The sequence below is a fragment of the Protopterus annectens genome, chromosome 9.part0 (genome assembly GCF_019279795.1).
Source record: "Protopterus annectens isolate FY-2018-M chromosome 9.part0, PAN1.0, whole genome shotgun sequence".
Classification (NCBI taxonomy): Eukaryota; Metazoa; Chordata; order Ceratodontiformes; family Protopteridae; genus Protopterus; species Protopterus annectens.
In genome coordinates this window covers 1219903706-1219923235 of record NC_056743.1, presented here as the reverse complement: position 1 = coordinate 1219923235, position 19530 = coordinate 1219903706, and the positions used below count along the sequence as shown (strand labels likewise).

Genomic DNA, 19530 nt, shown 5'->3' with positions numbered 1-19530 from the left:
GATTAGCAATTAGGCCATAAAATGAAAAAGCCAATAAGAGCAGAAACCATGGCTGCTTGGATAGTTGGAAGACATAAGCGGAGGATAAAATAAAAAGAGACTGATTTCCAGCGACAGTATCCGTACTAACGTTTTTTGTACTACCAGATCACAAAACACAAGCGTCCTTTTCCTCCCATACGGGATCCAGCTAAGAAAAGTAGAGCAAGTGATACCCATCAGTGTAACAACTTTGTAGTCAGTTTAACATGCAGCAAGAAGCCAGCTTGCGTTTTTTATTTTGCTGTCCGATAACAGAAAAGTTTTCGCCTGCCTACTAAAACTACATTTACCATTAAAGAAATGTTCTAGATCCATTACTCTCAAAGCAGATTAATTTTTTCCGTCTTTAGTTGGTATTCTCTAGTTATATATATGGAACTCTATGCTCTCCTCCCCTTCCCGTGAAACAAGCAATGACAGTCAAGATAGAAAGGGCAGGAAAACACTGAAGGGCCAAGATGGCGGAGAGGTTGATCTTGTTGGATGCTGATGGCATCAAAAAGAAAGTGCTACATGCGGGAAAGGGCGAACTATCGTTATTTGGCGATGGCACAAAGGTAATCCAACTGCCGAGACCGTTAAACCTGTTTATGTCCGTACGTTAATTGTGTACAGTCTTTAATATGCGTTGTGCTGCAGTAGAGAGGAAATTCTTTTTTGGGTTATACTGTTGCTAGCCGGTTATACGGTGACATTCAAATCTGTTATTTTATGTTATATTGCTAGATCGAACAGATTTACAGAAGCATGAGTGCATTTCAGTGTAGCAGAGGTGGTCCCGTATATGGGATAAAGTGTCAATCGGCGTTAAACTCCTCCTCTCGTTTTCTTAATTCAGGAGGCGTGTTCCAATTTGTTGGAAGGTTTTAAATGAGTAGCGCAGAAGATATTAAACTGATGTTTTTCGATTTCGAGTAATGACGGAACGTAGTGATATTTTTAATTACTGGGTTTCCTGGTCTATTTTATTTGTTATAGATGCATTCCATTGTTTTTTTTTTCTGAAGTGCGTCACACCATTTGGTTCTAAAAACAATTCTCTACTACAAAGGAATTAGATTTGTAATTTATGGCACTCAGTAACCTGTAAACATTACCAAATTTGATTTTACTGTATTATGAATTTCTGGTCTCAGATTTGGTTACATCACGCGTTTGCTAGTAAGGGGATGTACTAAAAGTTGGCTGGGTATTCAAGTATAGTCATGTGTAACCTGCAGGGGATATATGCAACTATGTCTACCAACCTTTCATCTCCAGAATGTGGCACACTAGCTCTGTAATGTGGAACACATATTAACTTCATACCATATCTCTCAAACTCTTAAAGCAAGAAATCGGGACAAAGTCATACATAATGAGGGTGCAAAGGCCTGTCACTTTTTAAATATTGCTGTTACTAACTTAGTAAGTTGATAGAATAACATGTTGATAGAATAGCATGTTTTGCATTAGCATGGATTTTCTGAAATGTACGAAGTCTGAAACTCAAATGTGCCATCATTTTCTGACTTCTGTCCCAGTGATTTGCAAGAAAGCCACAATTTGAGGAACAGATGTAGCTCCCACTGTATTTCATTGTAGAAGTAATGGACTGTATTTTTCCACTACACCACAAGATGGAGTTCCTTTTCAGGGATATAAAAGACAATTTTGAAAGTGAAAGAGAGACTGGAATACTAGCTGAGGGGGGGGGGGGGGGGGACTGAAACAGGTAGCTGAAAGGAAAAGGGCCTTGCAGCATGACTGGATTTTCTTTTCTAGTGCTTTGGGACAGGAAAGTGAAGTAGCAGATTGTGTCTGTCTTTTGCTGAAATCCTGGATGATGGTATTTTGTGGAATAAGGAGAGACGTCTGAAACCAGTAGTTCTACGCCTGCATGTGATTCAGAAGCCATAGATGATTACTAGAGTTCTGGCAGGTGATTGTTCTGCTTTTCTCATCAGAGGAACCACTGTGCTTGGTCACTAGGATATTCTCGACTGAGTGGTGAGAGGCTCTGGCCGTCATTTTATATTTTTATAAGATTGTGGATCCCCCCAAATGCTTTGTGGATTACAAATAACGGATCCATATGAGCTCCAGCTTGGGCTCCATCATGCCCGCAGCAAGACTGTAAAGTAGTCACTGGCCAGTGAACAGGGTATAATGAAGTGTTTCATAGTTGGTCTGTTTAGAATTGATCAAGGGGGTTGAGGGTGTTAGTACTGCTCAATGACATTGCATTTTCTCATATTTGTATTGTTGCATTATAAATCTTCATTGTTCAATGACATTGCATTTTGCTCGTGTTAGCACTGCTGCCTTCAAGAATTTTGCTGCTCAATGACATTGCATTTTCTCATATCTGTATTGTTGTATTATAACTCTTTTATTGCTTAATGACATTGCATTTTTCCCGTGTTTGTATTGCTGCATTATAAAGCTTTACTGCTCATTGATATGGCCTTCTTTGTGCATGTTTGAACGTCAAGACCTTTTTCTGTTTAGTTCTGGGGAAGAGGGTGAATGTATGTTTTCATTGCATGCATATCTCACCTTGCCTTATTGCTAACTGGTGCACTGTTGAAATAATTTGTTTGTGGTTGTGCTATTACCTTTTAAACTAGATGTGTCACCTAGGATAAAATCTGTCATTCTTGCTACCTTGGTGTGTTGGCCCTATAGGGGTGTCACCAGAGCCAGGTAGGAAGGAACCCATATCTACTTTAGCTACTGCGGGTGCACTACACAGGCCAAAAATATGAGGCAAAAACTGGACATTCTTTGAAAATCTGTACAGTTGAAAATGTATGTGGCTTACTAACAACTTAATTTAGGAATGTCATAGGATTGTTAGTGTGTGCTGGTTTTATTTTTATAAAAAGATCCTAAATGTTAGTGTTCCTGGCAAATTGTAACTAAACTATTGCTAGGATTTAATACTCCTAAAGCCCCAGTAAGCTGGATTTAGCACACATGGTCAGGGATGACAGTTGCTGAACCCCCCCCCCCCCTTTCTGCTTAGATTCTCTCACTACCAGCAACACCTAAATGGTAAAACAGTAGCGGTACAAAGCAACCCCTAGCTGTAGTCAGTTGGAAAAAGAAAAGATAAAAAAACAAATATTTTTATCAAAACCAGCTATAAAACAAAGTGAAAGTGTTTTGTATTTTTATTTAGTTCTATAAGCATCTTTTAAGGCACTCTGCACCTACCTATATCCTACTGATTTAGATTTTTTTTATGCACGGTGCAAGTGACTAGCTCCTGCTGGCTCTGTTTGCCCTAGCTCTGCTTGGGCTGTCTCCGCTCCCTACTCCAGATCCCACTCACCCCCCACTATTCCTGAACTTATTCCACATAGATAAACACACCCCTCAACTCATTACCCAATAGAACAAATACACTCCTAGCAACAACTACAAATACGCACCTAGCAACATGGCAACCACCAATCAAACAACCCCAACCCCTTTTTAACTTAATAAAAGTAAATATCCTCTCTAAGCACAAAACTGTTAGTGAAAAGCAACAAAAGTAAGAACACTGACAGTACCACAGCTGGGAAATTTATTACAAAAATAAAGAAAAAACAAAGCAAAATTACAATAAACAAATCCTTACAAAACCGTGGTGAGCGCTTTCAGGGATCTACCTCTTTATCAGACAACAGTTAAAAATCCCATACTTCTTTAAATACTGGAGATTAGTCACATGATGTTTCAAAATTTCAGTTGTACCCAATAAGGATAACACCAGTATGCACCTGAACCATACCAAGGTCAACATCATCAAAGGCCAAGTATTTATTATGAGACTGTTTAATGATGATGATGATGATCTACAAATAGCCCTGGACCAACTTAAATCTGTTAGTGCTCTTACTTTTGTTGCTTTTCACTTTTCACTGACAGTTTTGTGCTTAGAGAGGCTATTTACTTTTATTTCTACTTATTTTGCCTCTCTAACGCAACATGGCAGGAGGAAATATTTCTACCATTGCAATTGAGCTGAACAGCGATGAAAATATGGTTAATGGCTCCAAGCCTGAATGGACTATTAACAACGGATGTGAATCCCTTATTGAACATAGGGCTGAAAACAATGGATACAGGATATGTTGACAACTCAGAACAGCTAAACAATTTTAATACCATTTATAGAGACCTGGAAAATAAATTGTATAAGTTTAAATTGGCAAATCATAAAATACCTGCATCTACTGATAGACTTTTTCCGTCCACAAGAGGACGAGCTAGCTAAAGACAATATAGTCTATGGCAGCATTATAGATAATTATATCACACAAATAGTAGGTACAAAGCTGGATACTTTACATGAAAATATATTAAACTATGAGAAAGGACTTGCAGTTAAAACCTGCAAATTGCACAGGGAATTTAATGATTTCCAGCATAGGAATGTATTCTCTTGGGTGAGGGAACACCCTCCTAAAAGCCAGACCAGACAGACGGTTCGGGGGATCCAATCAGAAGCTCCACAAAGGCAATGCCTTGACGACATTAATTTGAATGAAGGAATAGGTGACGCATCCACTCCAATTGTGTCTGTGCAAGCGATAAGCAATGATGCAATGGTCAGCTTTGCTGGCATTGTAAAAAACTGTGTAAAACCGGTTTTTGGTTCTAAAGTACACACACTACAATCTGACAGAAGCGATGTTCTGGTGGTTAAACCCAAAGAAATGAGAAACATTCAGTTACCTTCCGATAGTGTATCTAATGATCTTAGCCCAGTGAACAACATGGATCATTTTTTACTGCAGGAACCCCTGCCAATAAGAGGACAGCCAACGTATCGCAGTCAGCGGAGACCACGGAGTGCAGAGGGACCGGACAGAAAGAGGTTGAGGAAAGTTTGATTTTTAACATTTCGTCACATCCATTGACTGAAAACCAGGTGAGACTTTTAAATAAAGGGCTCAGTTTTGTTTCAGTAAAGAAAGCTGATTTAGCTGATGTAATAAAAGACCTTAGACTTCTTGGCCGGACTTTAACGCTTAAAACTTTGTTTGGCAATAGCCCTCACATGACCAGTAAATAAAAAAACGAGTATGTTTATTCCACCATTTAATGCAGTTATTGAAACTTTCCTTGATGTCTGTGACCGAGAACCAAGAGAAAAATTGGATGTGAGCAATAATTGCAGCTCTAACACTCTATAATTTGAGCAAAGATGGAAACCATGCTATGATTGATTTAAAACACATGCATTCTATTGAAATAAGACCGACAGACAAGGGAGGGGGAATAGTGGTGATTGATAACATTTGTTCAACGTATAGCTGTTTATGATTATTAGATGATGACTCCACATATCAGAATATATCTAATAATGTTGTAAGAAGTGTTATTGATAAAGTATCCTTTTTGATGTTTGATTTGTATGATTAATGAGGAATTGTTTGAATACTTTTCTGTCAGTAATCCCACCATACCTACCTGAGGTTTATGGCTTACCTAAGATACATAAGCATTTGTCAGTTCCACCCATGCGCCCCATAGTCTTGGAAAAAGGATGGGTTACTGAACCTCTATCAATTTTTATTGAGAAGAATTTACATCCACTTCTATCTAATTGTGAGACTGTGCTAAGAGATTCTAAGGTATTTCTTGAAACTCTTAGGATGAAATGGATGAATATAGACACCAACCATTGTTGTTTCCTGATACCAATGGATATAGAATCATTATTCACAGTGATTCCGAATGAATGGGGAAGAGACCATAAGGGAACTAGTTCACAGTGTAGATATCACAAGAACAAGTGTGACCTCATTTGTGCTTTGTTGGATATAGTACTGACCAACAATGTTTTCTTATTTCAACAACAGAAATATTTACAGAAGGTTGGTGTGGCTATGGGCACAGCCTGTGCGAACAGCTACACCAACCTTTCCTTGGTTCAATGGAAATGTACACATGTGTTAACCAATAGTACATATGGCAGGTACATCTTGTGGCATGTCAGGTTTGTGGATGATATTTTTTTGCTGTGGAATGGTACAGAGGTAGAGCTAAATGCATTTTTCAGTTACCTCAAAAATACCATTCAATTTCTTAGATTTACCTCTCAGTATTCCATGACTGAGATTGACTTTCTAGACATCAAAGTAAGAAAAGATGAATTAAACCAGATTAGAACTGGTTTGTTTAGGAAACTTGTTAGAAAAAACACGTTTTTGCATAACACCTGTATGCACCCGAACCATACCAAGGTCAGCATCATCAAAGTCCAAGTATGCAGGATTATGAGACTGTTTAATGATGATGGTGAACTACAGATAGCTCTGGGCCAACTTAAATCTGAGTTTTTACACCGGGGCTATGATGTTAGAACTATAGATAGGTGCATTCTAGATGGTTGGAGTAATAGGGCGGGTAGATGACCCTATTTTGATATGCACACTACAAGTCGAGCAAGCGGGCAGGTCAATGATCGTGATGAGGTAAGGCATAAACACACAGACAACACACTTAGGATGCCACTCACTTTTGCATGCAACATAAGTGTAACCAAAAATTGGGGTGTTCTATCCACGACTTGACATCCTACACGGTATAATTGGTATGAAGCCAAGTTTCACTTTTAGAAACAATAGAACATTGAGAAATGAACTATGTTACAGTAACGCCGCAACTAACACTGTCAGTAGATCAGATAGATTGGAGACGTACATGTGTAGAAATTGTAGAGCATGTAAATGGCAGGACTTTCACACATCCCTCGAAGAAATTCAGTCATAGCCGTAATCTCTACGCTGATTGTACCACATCAGATGTGGTCTACTTCACCTACTGTGTAGTATGCCACAGCTTCTACATAGGTAAGACCAATAGACGCCTGAAGGACAGGATCCTCGAACATTATAGGGATATTAGGAACTGCAAGGAGAATAGTGCTATTGCTATTCACAACATGAATACAGCACCGGAACATGTCTTTAAATTTCTGGTTTTACAAATATTGTCTGGGAAATTAAGGTGGGGTAATTTATCTAATGACATAGAAGCTGCTGAGCAGAGATGGATTATTAGAGTTAATACTGACAAGCCCCCAGGGTTGAATCAAATGGTGTCGCTGAAACCTTTTTTAAAAGCTCGACCATTGAAACATTGATTCTCTTGAATGGTTATACATTTTTATCTTTTATATTGTATTTTAGATTGTTAGCATTATTTACTTCTGTCTCTCTCTCTCTCTCTATATATATATATATATATATATATATATATATATATATATATATATATATATATAGTATTGTCGCTAGGATTATCAGGTTTTCATTATATAGAGTTATACACCATACAAGGTTATATACATATACAGTTTTTTATTTATTTCAACTATAATTCCTTTAGTGTGTGGTCTATTTATTTGATTAACTGTGCTAATATGTACTGATGCACTAATTGTTATGTTCTTATTGGGTACAACTGAAATTTGGAAAGTATTGAAAGAATTATGGGATTTTTAACTGTTGTCTGATGAAGGGGTAGATCCTGAAAGCGCTCACCACTGTTTTGTAAAGATTTATTTATTGTAATTTTGCTTAATAAATTTCCCAGCTGTGTTGCTGTCAGTGCTCTTACTTTTGTCCCTTTTTAACGTACTCCAGACTAATCACACTGCAAATACTTTCCCCAGCCACTATACAAATCTCTCCCACATATCTACTTTACTCCTGCTCTACTTCAATTAACATGATACACCTATGCCTACTAATTACTATCGGCTCGCCACCTTTTATGATAAACAAGTATCACAAATTTACTGTCCCACACTGCTCACCGCCCGACTCACAAACATTCCCACGTACACCACAATGTCATCGCAACTATATGACATCTCTCTTACCTTTTCTCATTTAAATATACCCAAACACAACCCCACATACCGTTACGATCCAAAACCTGTCTAAACTACTAAATTCTCCCACTTATACCCATGTAACTTATTTCTACTCAAAACAGCCAGTGGTATATATCCCAACCCCATCAAGGCAATAACCCCAATATGCAAACCTCTTTCAAACACACTATAACCAGCTCCGACCTCCTAATTATTAACGTCATCTTAAGAAACATTCTAAGTAAAATTGCAGACTTCACTCTGCTCTGACCCATTCCTTCCCAGACATAGCAGTCATAACAAAGACCTGGTTAAAACCTCATATAAAAGACAGTGAGAACCTACCCCAAGGATAGAATATCCATAGACTTGATCAACTTCATAAACGGGACAGAGGCTGCAAAACATAGAGCTTAAAATCTCCTTGCTCGTTCATAACGAGCAGATCTAAGCTGCAGTATTCAATTGTATATAATAAGAACCAACATCTCTAACAAAAGTAACTATTTAACTCCCCTTTACAATACCTGCAAGTGGACTCTATCCCAGAACATGGGTAGGATTGTAGCACTATTAATAGTGTCCCCAAAAGAAAGTTAAAAGGTAAATGGTACTACTTACCTGGGAGATTTATCCAGTGCACAGTTTCACTGAATAAACTGATTGACTCCTGGTACACCACTTCGTGGCTCTGCCCCGCTCCGTTCGCCCTTCAGGCTCTCCGCTCCCTTACCCTACCCCAAGTTCCCACCCACCCCCAGCACCTCTACATTTATTTACCCAAACCACACCCACAACCAAAAGCAGCCAAACGCACCCCTAGCCTGTCACTTCACCACCACACCCACCTTTACTTACACCTACCTCCTCCTCTGACATCATCTTATAATATTAGGTACAACAAAATGAAGACCACCTTAGGAAGCCTACTACTAGCCCTGATAACTTTAACATATTTCACATCCACTCATTCTATCACCTCACTACATAATACAAATCACCATGCAACACAGGCATACACTAAACCAAACACACACATTTCCCCATTACAGCTACACTATTTCAAGACAGCTTAATGTTATACATCTACAAAACACAACTAACAACAACACATACCTCTAAGATATCAGTTAAATACCACATAAAAACAACACAAAGTATAAAACACATATTACTGATCACAAGAAAACTACGCGTATCAGGAGACATCCACCCAAATCCAGGGCCAAGCAACCCCCTACTCCCACCCAAACAAAAGTCAGACCTACTAATCATTAACATAAATACCAGAAGTCTGACAAACGTCCTGATTTCCAAGCCTTCATAACCCACTACTCCCCAGATATACTATCACTGAAACATGGCTAAAACCCAGCATCCAAAACGAAGAAATTCTTCCACCAGGATAAAACATTATAAGGCAGGACAGGGCAAACAAAAAGGGAGGAGGAGTAGCCATACTCTTTAAAACACACTCAAAGTAAAACCCCTAGAAATCCCACCCCCAGCATTTCATAACACAGAAACTGTAATCTCAACTCTAGCCATAAACAACACCAAGAAAATCAACATTATCTACAGTTACATCCCCCCAGGCAACTTCTCTCCCACCATAGAAGAATTTATTACAATGGATCTCAGTCAAACTTTCCAGTGAAACTATTCTCTTAGGTGACTTAAACACAAACTGGTTAGCCTGTAACTCCAACAACCCCACCAACCGTATTAATCTCTGTGGCTGTACCCAACTCATTCAAGAACCTACTAGAGTAGACAAAAGATCACACAAGCAATCAGTCTTAGACTGGACACTAGTAAACTACCCAAAACATTACTATCACACTAGATGTCTACCAGACACCCTGAGTGACCACCTCCCTACATTCCTGTTGCGAACCTCCCTACATTCCTGTTGTGAAAACGCTCCAACATAACTAACCCTATTATCTTTAGACAAGTCAGAGATACAAGAAAACTAAATACACAGGAACTAAACCACACCCTAAAACATTGTAATTGGAATCCACTACTAACACTAGACTTAGACCAAGCCGTAGAATACTTCAACACTTTCACTAGGATCCTCAACTCAGCTTCACCCATTAGAAAGATCAGAGTCAAGTCAAACTATGCTTCATGGCTAAGCAGGGACATAAGAGTCCTACTAAAAGCCAGAGATGAGCATGGAGAGCCTGGAAAAAAAGACAACACCAACCTAACCAAACAAAACTACCAAAAACTAAGAAACCAAGCAAAAAGACAAACCATACTTGATAAATAAAACAATTTCCTCACCATTCAAACCATGCACACAAGAGACCCACAAAAATTCTGGAATTCCATCAACTCCTTACTTAACCCTGGAAAAACATCCACCCCAACTCCCACCACCAATAATAACACCACAGACATTGCATCCCAATTGAAACATTTCACTCAAACAATTCTATCACTGTCCTCTCAGATCCCCAAAACCTACCACCCAGACTCGCCTAGCAAGCCCCTTAACGATATCCACTCTTTCATACTCTCTCCTGTCCCCACCACTACTATTAGAAAACTCCTACAGAAACTCAAACCCACCACCCTTGCTGCAGACAACCCACCTGATGACTTCCTAAAAATGGCAGCTGATTCCCTCTCGTACCCAGTATCTATCCTGATAAACCGCTCCATACAGGAAGCCTACATCCCTAAACCATGGAAAGTATCTAACATTATCCCTCTTCACAAAGGAGGAAACTCTTCTGATTTCTCCAACTACCGACCAATAGCCATCCTACCCCCCCTTATCCAAAATACTTGAAAAGTATATGCACTCCCAATTTGTGCAATTTCTAAACTCTCTAACAACTTCCTGTCACCCACGCAACACAGCTTCTGACAACACCATAGCACTACTACCACTCTTCTGACCTTTACAAACATAGTGAACCTACATAGAAACAACAACAATTTTGTATCCGCAATATTTCTAGACTTATCCAAGGCATTTGACATGGTGTCACACACCATACTACTGGATTCCATGTCATCCCTGTGCTTTTCCCCTTTCACTATAGCATGGTTTAAATGCTACTTATCAGACAGCAGTCTGTTCAGTGGCAGAATACACTATCACCATTACTCCCTACAACCATAGGAGTCCCACAGGGTTCAATGTTAGGACCACTACTTTTTTTCCATTTTCACTAACAGCCTCCATACCTCCACCCAAAATGCCTCACTTATATAGTACGCAGATGACTCCACTCTCATCTGCTCTGCACCATCACTCACAACCCTTCAAAAACTTACTCAAGACTCATTCACTTCTGTAGAAAATTTTATTACCCAGATTCAACTAATCCTTAATCCCAACAAAGCCAAACTACTCATTTTCTCACCTAACAAATCTAAATCTATCAACCAACCTTTTACAATCACTGCCAAAAATGGTACCGACATCTCACCCACAAACCATACCAAACTCCTTGGCGTGGAAATAGACAACAAACTACTGTACATACATCTGTACATACAGCACAAACCATAAAAATGGTCCACAAAAAATTGGCAACACTATATATATGTGTATATATATATATATATATGTATATATATATATATATATATATATATATATATATATATATATATATATATGTACATGTGTGTGTGTATGTGTGTGTGTGTATGTATATATATATATATATATATATATATATATATATGGATATATAGAGATAGATGTGTGTGTGTGTATGTATGTATGTATGTATGTATATATATATATATATATATATATATATATATATATATATATATATATAATATACACACACACAAAAAATTCCTAACTGACCAAGCACACATGACACTTGCCCAAACACACCTTCTATCTACTGTAATGTATGCCGCTCTGATCCTTACCCACATAAGAAATCAGGACCTTGAACAACTTCAGTCATGCTACAACAAAATCGCCAGATTCGCTTCTAAATCCAACTACAAATCACACCACTGTCATGCACTGTGCAGACTGCAATGGCTAGAACTACCCCAACTACTCAACTATCATCAACTAATAGTTGCCCGCAATATTTTGCACTATCCACTCAAAACCCCATCTCTTAGTCAGTTACTAATCAAGCACACATCAAATCGTCCCCAATGCTCTTCAGAAAAAAAAGACTACTGTCTATCTCTAAAGCCAACAACTCTGCAGGACAAGCCCTATTCTCCCACAGCACAGCAAGAAGCTGGAATAACCTTCCCTCTACCCTTTCCTCTGCTACATCGGCCAATATGTTTAAAAGCTCTCTAAAATTCCACCTTATGAATAAATGGATATGCCCATGCATCATGTAACATTTAAACATATCCCTTGCGACCATGATTTCTAATCTCACTGTCTGATATATATATTATATTGTATTTCTGTTTGATACTGTATAACAATTATTTCAATCTGCTGAACTTTATTGTGAACTGTACATAATCTATGTCTGAACATTTGATGTGCTGAACTCATAAATTGTACATAATCTGTCTGAACAGTTGATGTGTGAATTTATTGTAAACTGGACTTAAAATGTATGGAGCTTTTCTCCCGGGGCCTCCGCTGTAAATGGACCTGTGTCCAGTCGGACTATCCCAGTAAACAAATGTAAAATAAAAATAAAATAAATAAAATCATCTATAAAGATACTCTTAAACTAAATGGAATAGAAGGTCATCTCCCTGTTCTGACTAATGCAGAGATACTGATCAAGTCAACTCCAACTAAACCATCACCATCATTGCAGCCTACATACCTCCCGGCAGTAACACTACAACAATAGAAAATCTTCTTAACTGGACAGCCTTCACTTTTAAAAAAGAAACAATTACTCTAGGCAATTTTAACCTCAATTGGGCAACCTGTTCCCCCCAAAACCCAAGCAGTCGTATTAACCTCTTCGGCTTCATCTAAATAATCTGCTCCCCTAATACTCAAGATAAACACAGCAATGAACTACCAATTCTAGACTGGACCATAACAAATAGGCCCCTACTATATCAACACTCCAGCTGTCTCCCTGACACACTGTGACCATATACACAATAAAAGAAAATTTTCCACAGAAACTTTCAAGACCTTCATTAAGCAGTGTGACTGTCCCTACTAAAACACCTCCATCTGGATGACGCAATCCAGTACTTCAACAGTAAATTCCTTGAAATACTTAACAGTGTAGCTCCCCCTTAGAATAATTCGAGCAAAAACTAAACCAGTCCCATGGCTAACCAAAAAGACTAAAACAGCTCATGAAAGATGGAGTTAAAGCCTCGTTCCAATACGAAGCAACCAAAAATCAACCCCCTCTACTAAATTACCGACGGCTAAGGAACACAGTCAAATAAATCAAACCACGCCAAGCTGTTCCTCCCCTAACTCAAATAAAAACAAAGCCACCCAATTCAACCTTCACTTCACAAATTCAGTACAGTCCCTACTAAATAACAACACCCTATTAACTATTCCCCCCAACACCAATTCCCAGCTCAACTCTTTTACCATTGGTCCTATCCAGACTAACTATATAAAAAAACCTACTCAACAAACTAAAACCATCATTACTAGCAGTTGACCTTCTTCCCAGAGAATTTCTCAAAATAGCAGCCAACACCATCGCCTACTCTGTCTCACTATTAATAAACTGTTTAATCTCTGAACAATACATCCCCAAACTTTGGAAAAATCTCTTGACACCATCCCCTTACACAAGGGTGGAACTTCCACCCAATTATCCAACTACTGACCCATCTCTATACTCAGACCTCTGGCCATAATCCTTTAAAAATATATACGTACACTACTACCGACACGTCTTCTAAACAATAACCTCCTATTAAATGCACATGTGTTTAGTCCTAAACACAGCACTACAATTGTTCTTATAAACTTCACAGACACAGTTAACCAGTTCAGAAATAAGGGACAAACAGTGGCTTCCATCTTCCTTGACATGTCAGATGTTTTTGACAGTCTCCCATCAAAAATTACTCAATGTACTAGCCTCCCGCAACCTCTCCATAACAGCTGTCTCATGGTTCCAGAGCTACCTGCCTGAAAGACTAGAAGCAGTCAAATGGCAAAATGACATCTCATCCCTCTTCCCAATCTCCGTGGGGGTACCACAAGGCTCTGTCCTTGGACCACTTTTTCACCATCTTTACCAATAACCTCAGTACAGCCACAAACTCTGCAACTACTTATACAATATGCAGAAGATTCCACTCTCGTCTGTGCAACCTTTTCCTTCCCCAAGCTTTTACAAATTACTCTTACAAATTACTCAAGTCTTTCACTGCTAAAACAATACATATCAGCTAATCAGCTCGTACTTAATTCCCAACAAGACCAAATTAATGCTATTTACAAACCACAAAACAGCTCAGCTCTCCACCCTTTTTATTATTTACTCCCTAAACAGCACCAAAAATTGAACCAGTAAACCACACCAAACTGCTAGGAGTAGCAATTGACAGTGCACTCAAATTTGACACACATGTAACCCAGACAATTAAAAAGGTACTTATCAAACTTGGCTCACTATATAGAGCTAACCCATACTAGTGGCAGGAGTGCGCAGTTAGAACTTGTCTGAAGACTGCTGGACCAGGGCTCCGTTTTTAGCTTTTTTACTGGGTAATTGGGTAATTTGTTTAAATCAGTTTGCTTGTTTTCTATTGTTATATAAAAATAATTGCACTTTATCTGCTTTTACTGTATTTGTGTTTCTTCCTACTCTATTGCATTTATTACTGCTGGTTAGTAGCCTGCTTAAATTGTAACTGTTATTCTAAGCTTTTGGTTGAAGCACTTGGGCTTCAGACCAGTTATTTTGCATTAAGAAGGCTTGTGGTCTGCACTGTTGTGGCAAGACAGGTAGCTTGCATCCTAAGTTGGGAGTTGCTGATTGAAGGCTTAGTGTTCTAAGAGTGTATTAGTTCTGGTTTAATCACTTGGGCTTCGGACCAGTTATTTTATATTAAGAAGGTGTGGTCTGCAGTCTTGTGGGAGGAGAGGGTAGATTCTGCCCTTCTGAGCTGGGAATTTCTGGTTAAAGGCTTATTGTGCCTGCTTTCTGAATTTGATACGTCTTGTTTGCTGTAGTGTAGACTAAATTCAGACCTGCTGAATCTAGCTTTGTTTGTATAACTTGAGCTCTTATCCAGACCATCTTTTTTGGAGAAGGTTCTCCAGCACCCTAGTGGCAGGAGTGTGCAGTTAGAACTTGTCTGATTGAAGACTGCTGGAACGGGGCTCAGTTTTTAGCTTTTTATTGGTTAATTTGTTCTCGGTTTGCTCATTTGCTACTGTTATATAAAAAAAAATACACTTTATGCATCGCCGCTTAGCTAGGGTTAAATTATTCCTGGCACCATAAAGTCTGCTCTTCAAATTTTCCCTTAGAACTAGGCAGTTTTTTTAGTTTTAGCACTCAAATCTGTTTCTTTGAGCTCAGCTCTTGTTCAGAACTTGTAAACACTAAATAAGCTACAAATTACTACATCACTCAACTTTCTTCACTTGTCTAGAGGAAAACAGTTTTTAGTACTTAATAAATAAGCACCTATCCAGGCATGTCTAAGGGTCAGCTTCTGGTGTTTTCTCCTGTCTACCTGATTAATCTGGGCATCTTCCACCCAACACTACAACCTGTGAGAGATGCACATATAGCCAAACTGGAAGCAAAGCTCTCTTCACCCAAGACTGGACTAGACAATCAAGAGGAGAAGGTAAACACTTGCACCACACCACACTCCTCACATAGTCCCTCAAAACCTACACCACCAAAACACAGACATAGCAACACAAAGCACACACTTACATTCGCGGAGGCTCTCAATAAAAATCTGCTCAAGCAACAGAGACCTCCAAAGCAGAAACACATGCAACCTCCACCCCACAAAACAACCCAAATAACACACAGCCCACAAATCAGTGTGCCACTCAACCACAGCCCATAAGGCATAACAACGTACCCAACACTCTAGTCATAGGTGACTCTGTAGTCAGACACACTGATGTTCCACTCACCAGGCTAAACAAGGAGAAAGTTACTGTCAGCTGCCTGTCAGGTGCCAGGATCCGCCACGTAACGCACGCACTCAGGTCACTCCACAACAAGTACAAATATGACTCTGTCATTGTCCATGTTGGTGTGAATGACCTGAGATGTACCTCCCTGGACTACTTGAAAAGAGACATGTAGGAGCTCTCCGATCTTGTAACCCAGGCAGGTATGACCCTAGCCCTGAGTAGCATCCTGCCATCACCCAGAATGATACCACATTACAAGGACAAAATGATTGACTTCAACAATTGGTTAAGCTTCAGGTGTCATTATAAGAGGATCCAGTATCTGTCTGCCTGGGATGACATGATAGACAGACTGTGATGCTTTGCCAGAGATGGCCTGCACCTGTCACCCTTGGGATTCCAGATACTGGTTAAGGCTTTTGCCACCCCTATAGTGCCATTTTTAGGCAAGGTTCAAATGACAAATTCACCACCGTAACAGGTACAAGCAAGCAAAATCTGAGGGCAATGCTACTCAATGCTAGAAGTCTAAACCTCAAAATGCATTCACTTGAGGCACTCCTTAAAATGGAGAACACTGACATCTGTGCAGTGACAGGGACCTGGTTCAAGGCTCCAGAGAACACCCCTGCATTACCAGGCTATAATTCATACCACACCTTTCGGCCACCTAACCTGGACAGAAACACTAAAGGCGGAGGCGTGTCCATATTCATTAAGGATATCCACACCTCCAGGCTAGTTGCTCGGTATAATGCATCCGAGATTATCCACACCTCCAGGCTAGTTGCTCGGTATAATGCATCCGAGATTATCCAAGTGCAACTAACTCTGGGCAAGACCGCAATACAAATTGTAACTTGCTACAGATCCCCCACCGTGCCCCAGGATTCCCACTCCTCATTTCTTGATACACTGGAAAATATTAGGGTACAACCCAACACCCTAATAATGGGCGATTTATTATTTAATATACTGTGCCATCCCATTTTTCTGGATCTATCCCCCCAAATTTTGTCAATAATAGTGAAATTAAATTTTGTTGTTTTATGATTAAGAGCATGTTTATATAGGGCATTGGTCAAACGCTGGTTTCTCATATCACGAAGATGTTCCAACATTCTAATCCTGAGTGACCAAAACATTTTATCTGATGTACCTTACTAGCATTTCTATTAGAAAACTCTTTAGTTTTAAGCATGTGTGTACAAAATGAGCAGTGCCCACAAGGAAATGACCCAATCAATTTATCCCCAGTTAGTGTAATTTGTTGACAAAAAACAATTCTCATATATCCAATTTTAAAATGGTTAAAAGTATGAACCCAAATTCCAGCCCCTACGGTATGAGAATAAACACTCTGGAGGTAGTATCCTAGCTAACTCTTGATTAGCCAAAAGAATGTTCCAATTGTTCTTAACATTCCTGATGGCATTGATGTTCTTTCCATAAGTTGTCACAAACCTAATCACCTCCTCCTCTTCTGTACCTGATTTCACTTGGTATTCCAGTAATTTGGCTTTGTCTTGTTCCTGAACCCAATTACTAGCTGTCCTAACATACCCTAACTTATATCCCCGGTTGCGGAACCTTTTATGACGTCCTATTGATGGTATTCGTAGGTACCTTGATCTGAGCAGATTCTCCTCACTCTCAAAAATTGGGATTTGGTTATATTTCTGATGATGTGATGAGGATGTAAACTGGTAGCCTCCAATAAACTGTTATATTGGGGGTATTTACGAAACACTTGAGTAGATAAAGTATGATCTGGATTACTTTTATTCGAACATCCAAAAAATAGATTTCCTGATCATGCATGTTAAGTGTAAACTCCATCACCTATTTGTTCTCATTTAAATATTGGACAAACTCTAATAAATATGTAACATCACCCTGCCAAATCGACAGTCGTCAATGTACCTACGCCAAATATCCATCTCCCCTAAATAGATGTTATGTAATGGATCATAGATAAATTCCTCTAGGTACCCCATAAACAGGTCAGCATAAATGAGGGCAAAAGAAGCCCCCATTGCAGTTCCTTGTGTTTACCAAAAGCAGTCCACTTGAAAATAAAATGCATTTTTAGTTAGTTTATGTATAGAGGGTGGTAACATTTTAACGAGCACATCATCCAACCCGGCTCCAACTGTGAATTAGACAAAATCTGGAGAAATTGAGTGGTTTTCTTTTAATCTAGAATGGACCATCTTTAATAGAGGTTGTAGATACTATGTACGAAATACTGACTGGTTCAGTCAATGAACCCCTGCCAGATACTATAGGTCTTCTGGTGGTTTCTCCAAGCATTTATGAATTTTAGGTATCCGATAAAAAATCTGCCTCTGAGGATCATCCACCACCAATTGTTGTTTCTTGCCCTCATCAATAATGCCCTCCTCCACAGCAAGTTCTAAAAAAATAATCAATTTCCTTATTGAACTGCATTGTGGGATCAAGTGGCATTGACATGTAGTATTTGGAATCATGTAACTGTCTATAAGCCTCATTCAGATAATATTGCATGTCCATGACTACCACTGCTCCTCCTTTGTCAGCTGATGTAATACCAATATTGGAATTATTTTTCAAATTTGTTAATGCCTGTTGTTCCTGTTCCGATAAATTATGGCCTAACATACGGGACTCACTTTGTTTAAAATGCAAATCTGAAATACAGAAACAAATTTATCCATTGGAGGCTGGAAATTAGATTTTCGAATCCGAAACTCTGTACTTATCCAACTTTTATGTAGTCCACCAAAAATAGTTTTAAATTTAACAGACGGCAAAATGCCAACACATCATTGACTACAGTATCTTCATTCACAAAGAAACCAGGAACATATGAGAGTCCTTTATTGAGTAGTTGTAATTTCACATTAGTCAGGTTAACAGAGGAGATATTGTGTACATTAAGAACTTCAGTTATTGAGGTATAAGGACTTGTAACAGTGTTTCCACATTTTTCACTCTTTCTATGTTTTCTACCACCCCTATGTTGTTTAATCCTAAAGGGTCATCCAGACCTCTAGATTTCTTGTATACTGGGGACCCCTGAGTGAGTACTTTTTCAATTTCAGTAGCAGATGAGTCCTCCCCTGATGTCCAACTATAATCTGTCTTAGATCTCTTTAAAATAGATCTGGGTCTCTTCTTTTTAAGCTTCCCCACTCCAGGCTGCCCATCAAAAATTTTGACCTTTTTAGGTCCAAATGGTTTACCCGGTTTACTATTCGATTTTCGAATTGAACTCGGTCAACTGCACTGTTGAACACGGAAGTTCGAAAACTGTAATATTGAACACCAAAAGCAAACCCAGGAACGGGTTTTAACATGGGTCTAGATAGGGGAGAGGTTTGTAGTTCGGCAATAACACTGAACACCTATCTCGACCCATGTTAAAACCATTCTTAGGTTGGCTTTTGGTGTTCGATACTGCCATTTTCGAACTTCCGTGTTCGACAGTGCAGTCGACGGAGTTCGCTTCGAAAATCTAATAGTAAACCGGTTTACCCTTATCATAATCTGTCAGATCCCTTTGAAATTTCTGTAG

General features: G+C 39.0%; 1 protein-coding gene across 1 annotated transcript in view; it reads left to right on the top strand.

Annotated features, from left to right (window-relative positions):
* The first annotated feature begins 334 nt into the window (after positions 1 to 334).
* Positions 335 to 19530, top strand: part of LOC122811954 (aryl hydrocarbon receptor interacting protein) — a 735611-nt gene continuing 716415 nt past the window's right edge. The window contains exon 1 of the mRNA XM_044084150.1: positions 335 to 599. Within this exon, the coding sequence (XP_043940085.1) occupies positions 501 to 599 (99 nt within the window). The 5' untranslated portion in view covers positions 335 to 500. The remainder of the gene's footprint in view (positions 600 to 19530) is intronic.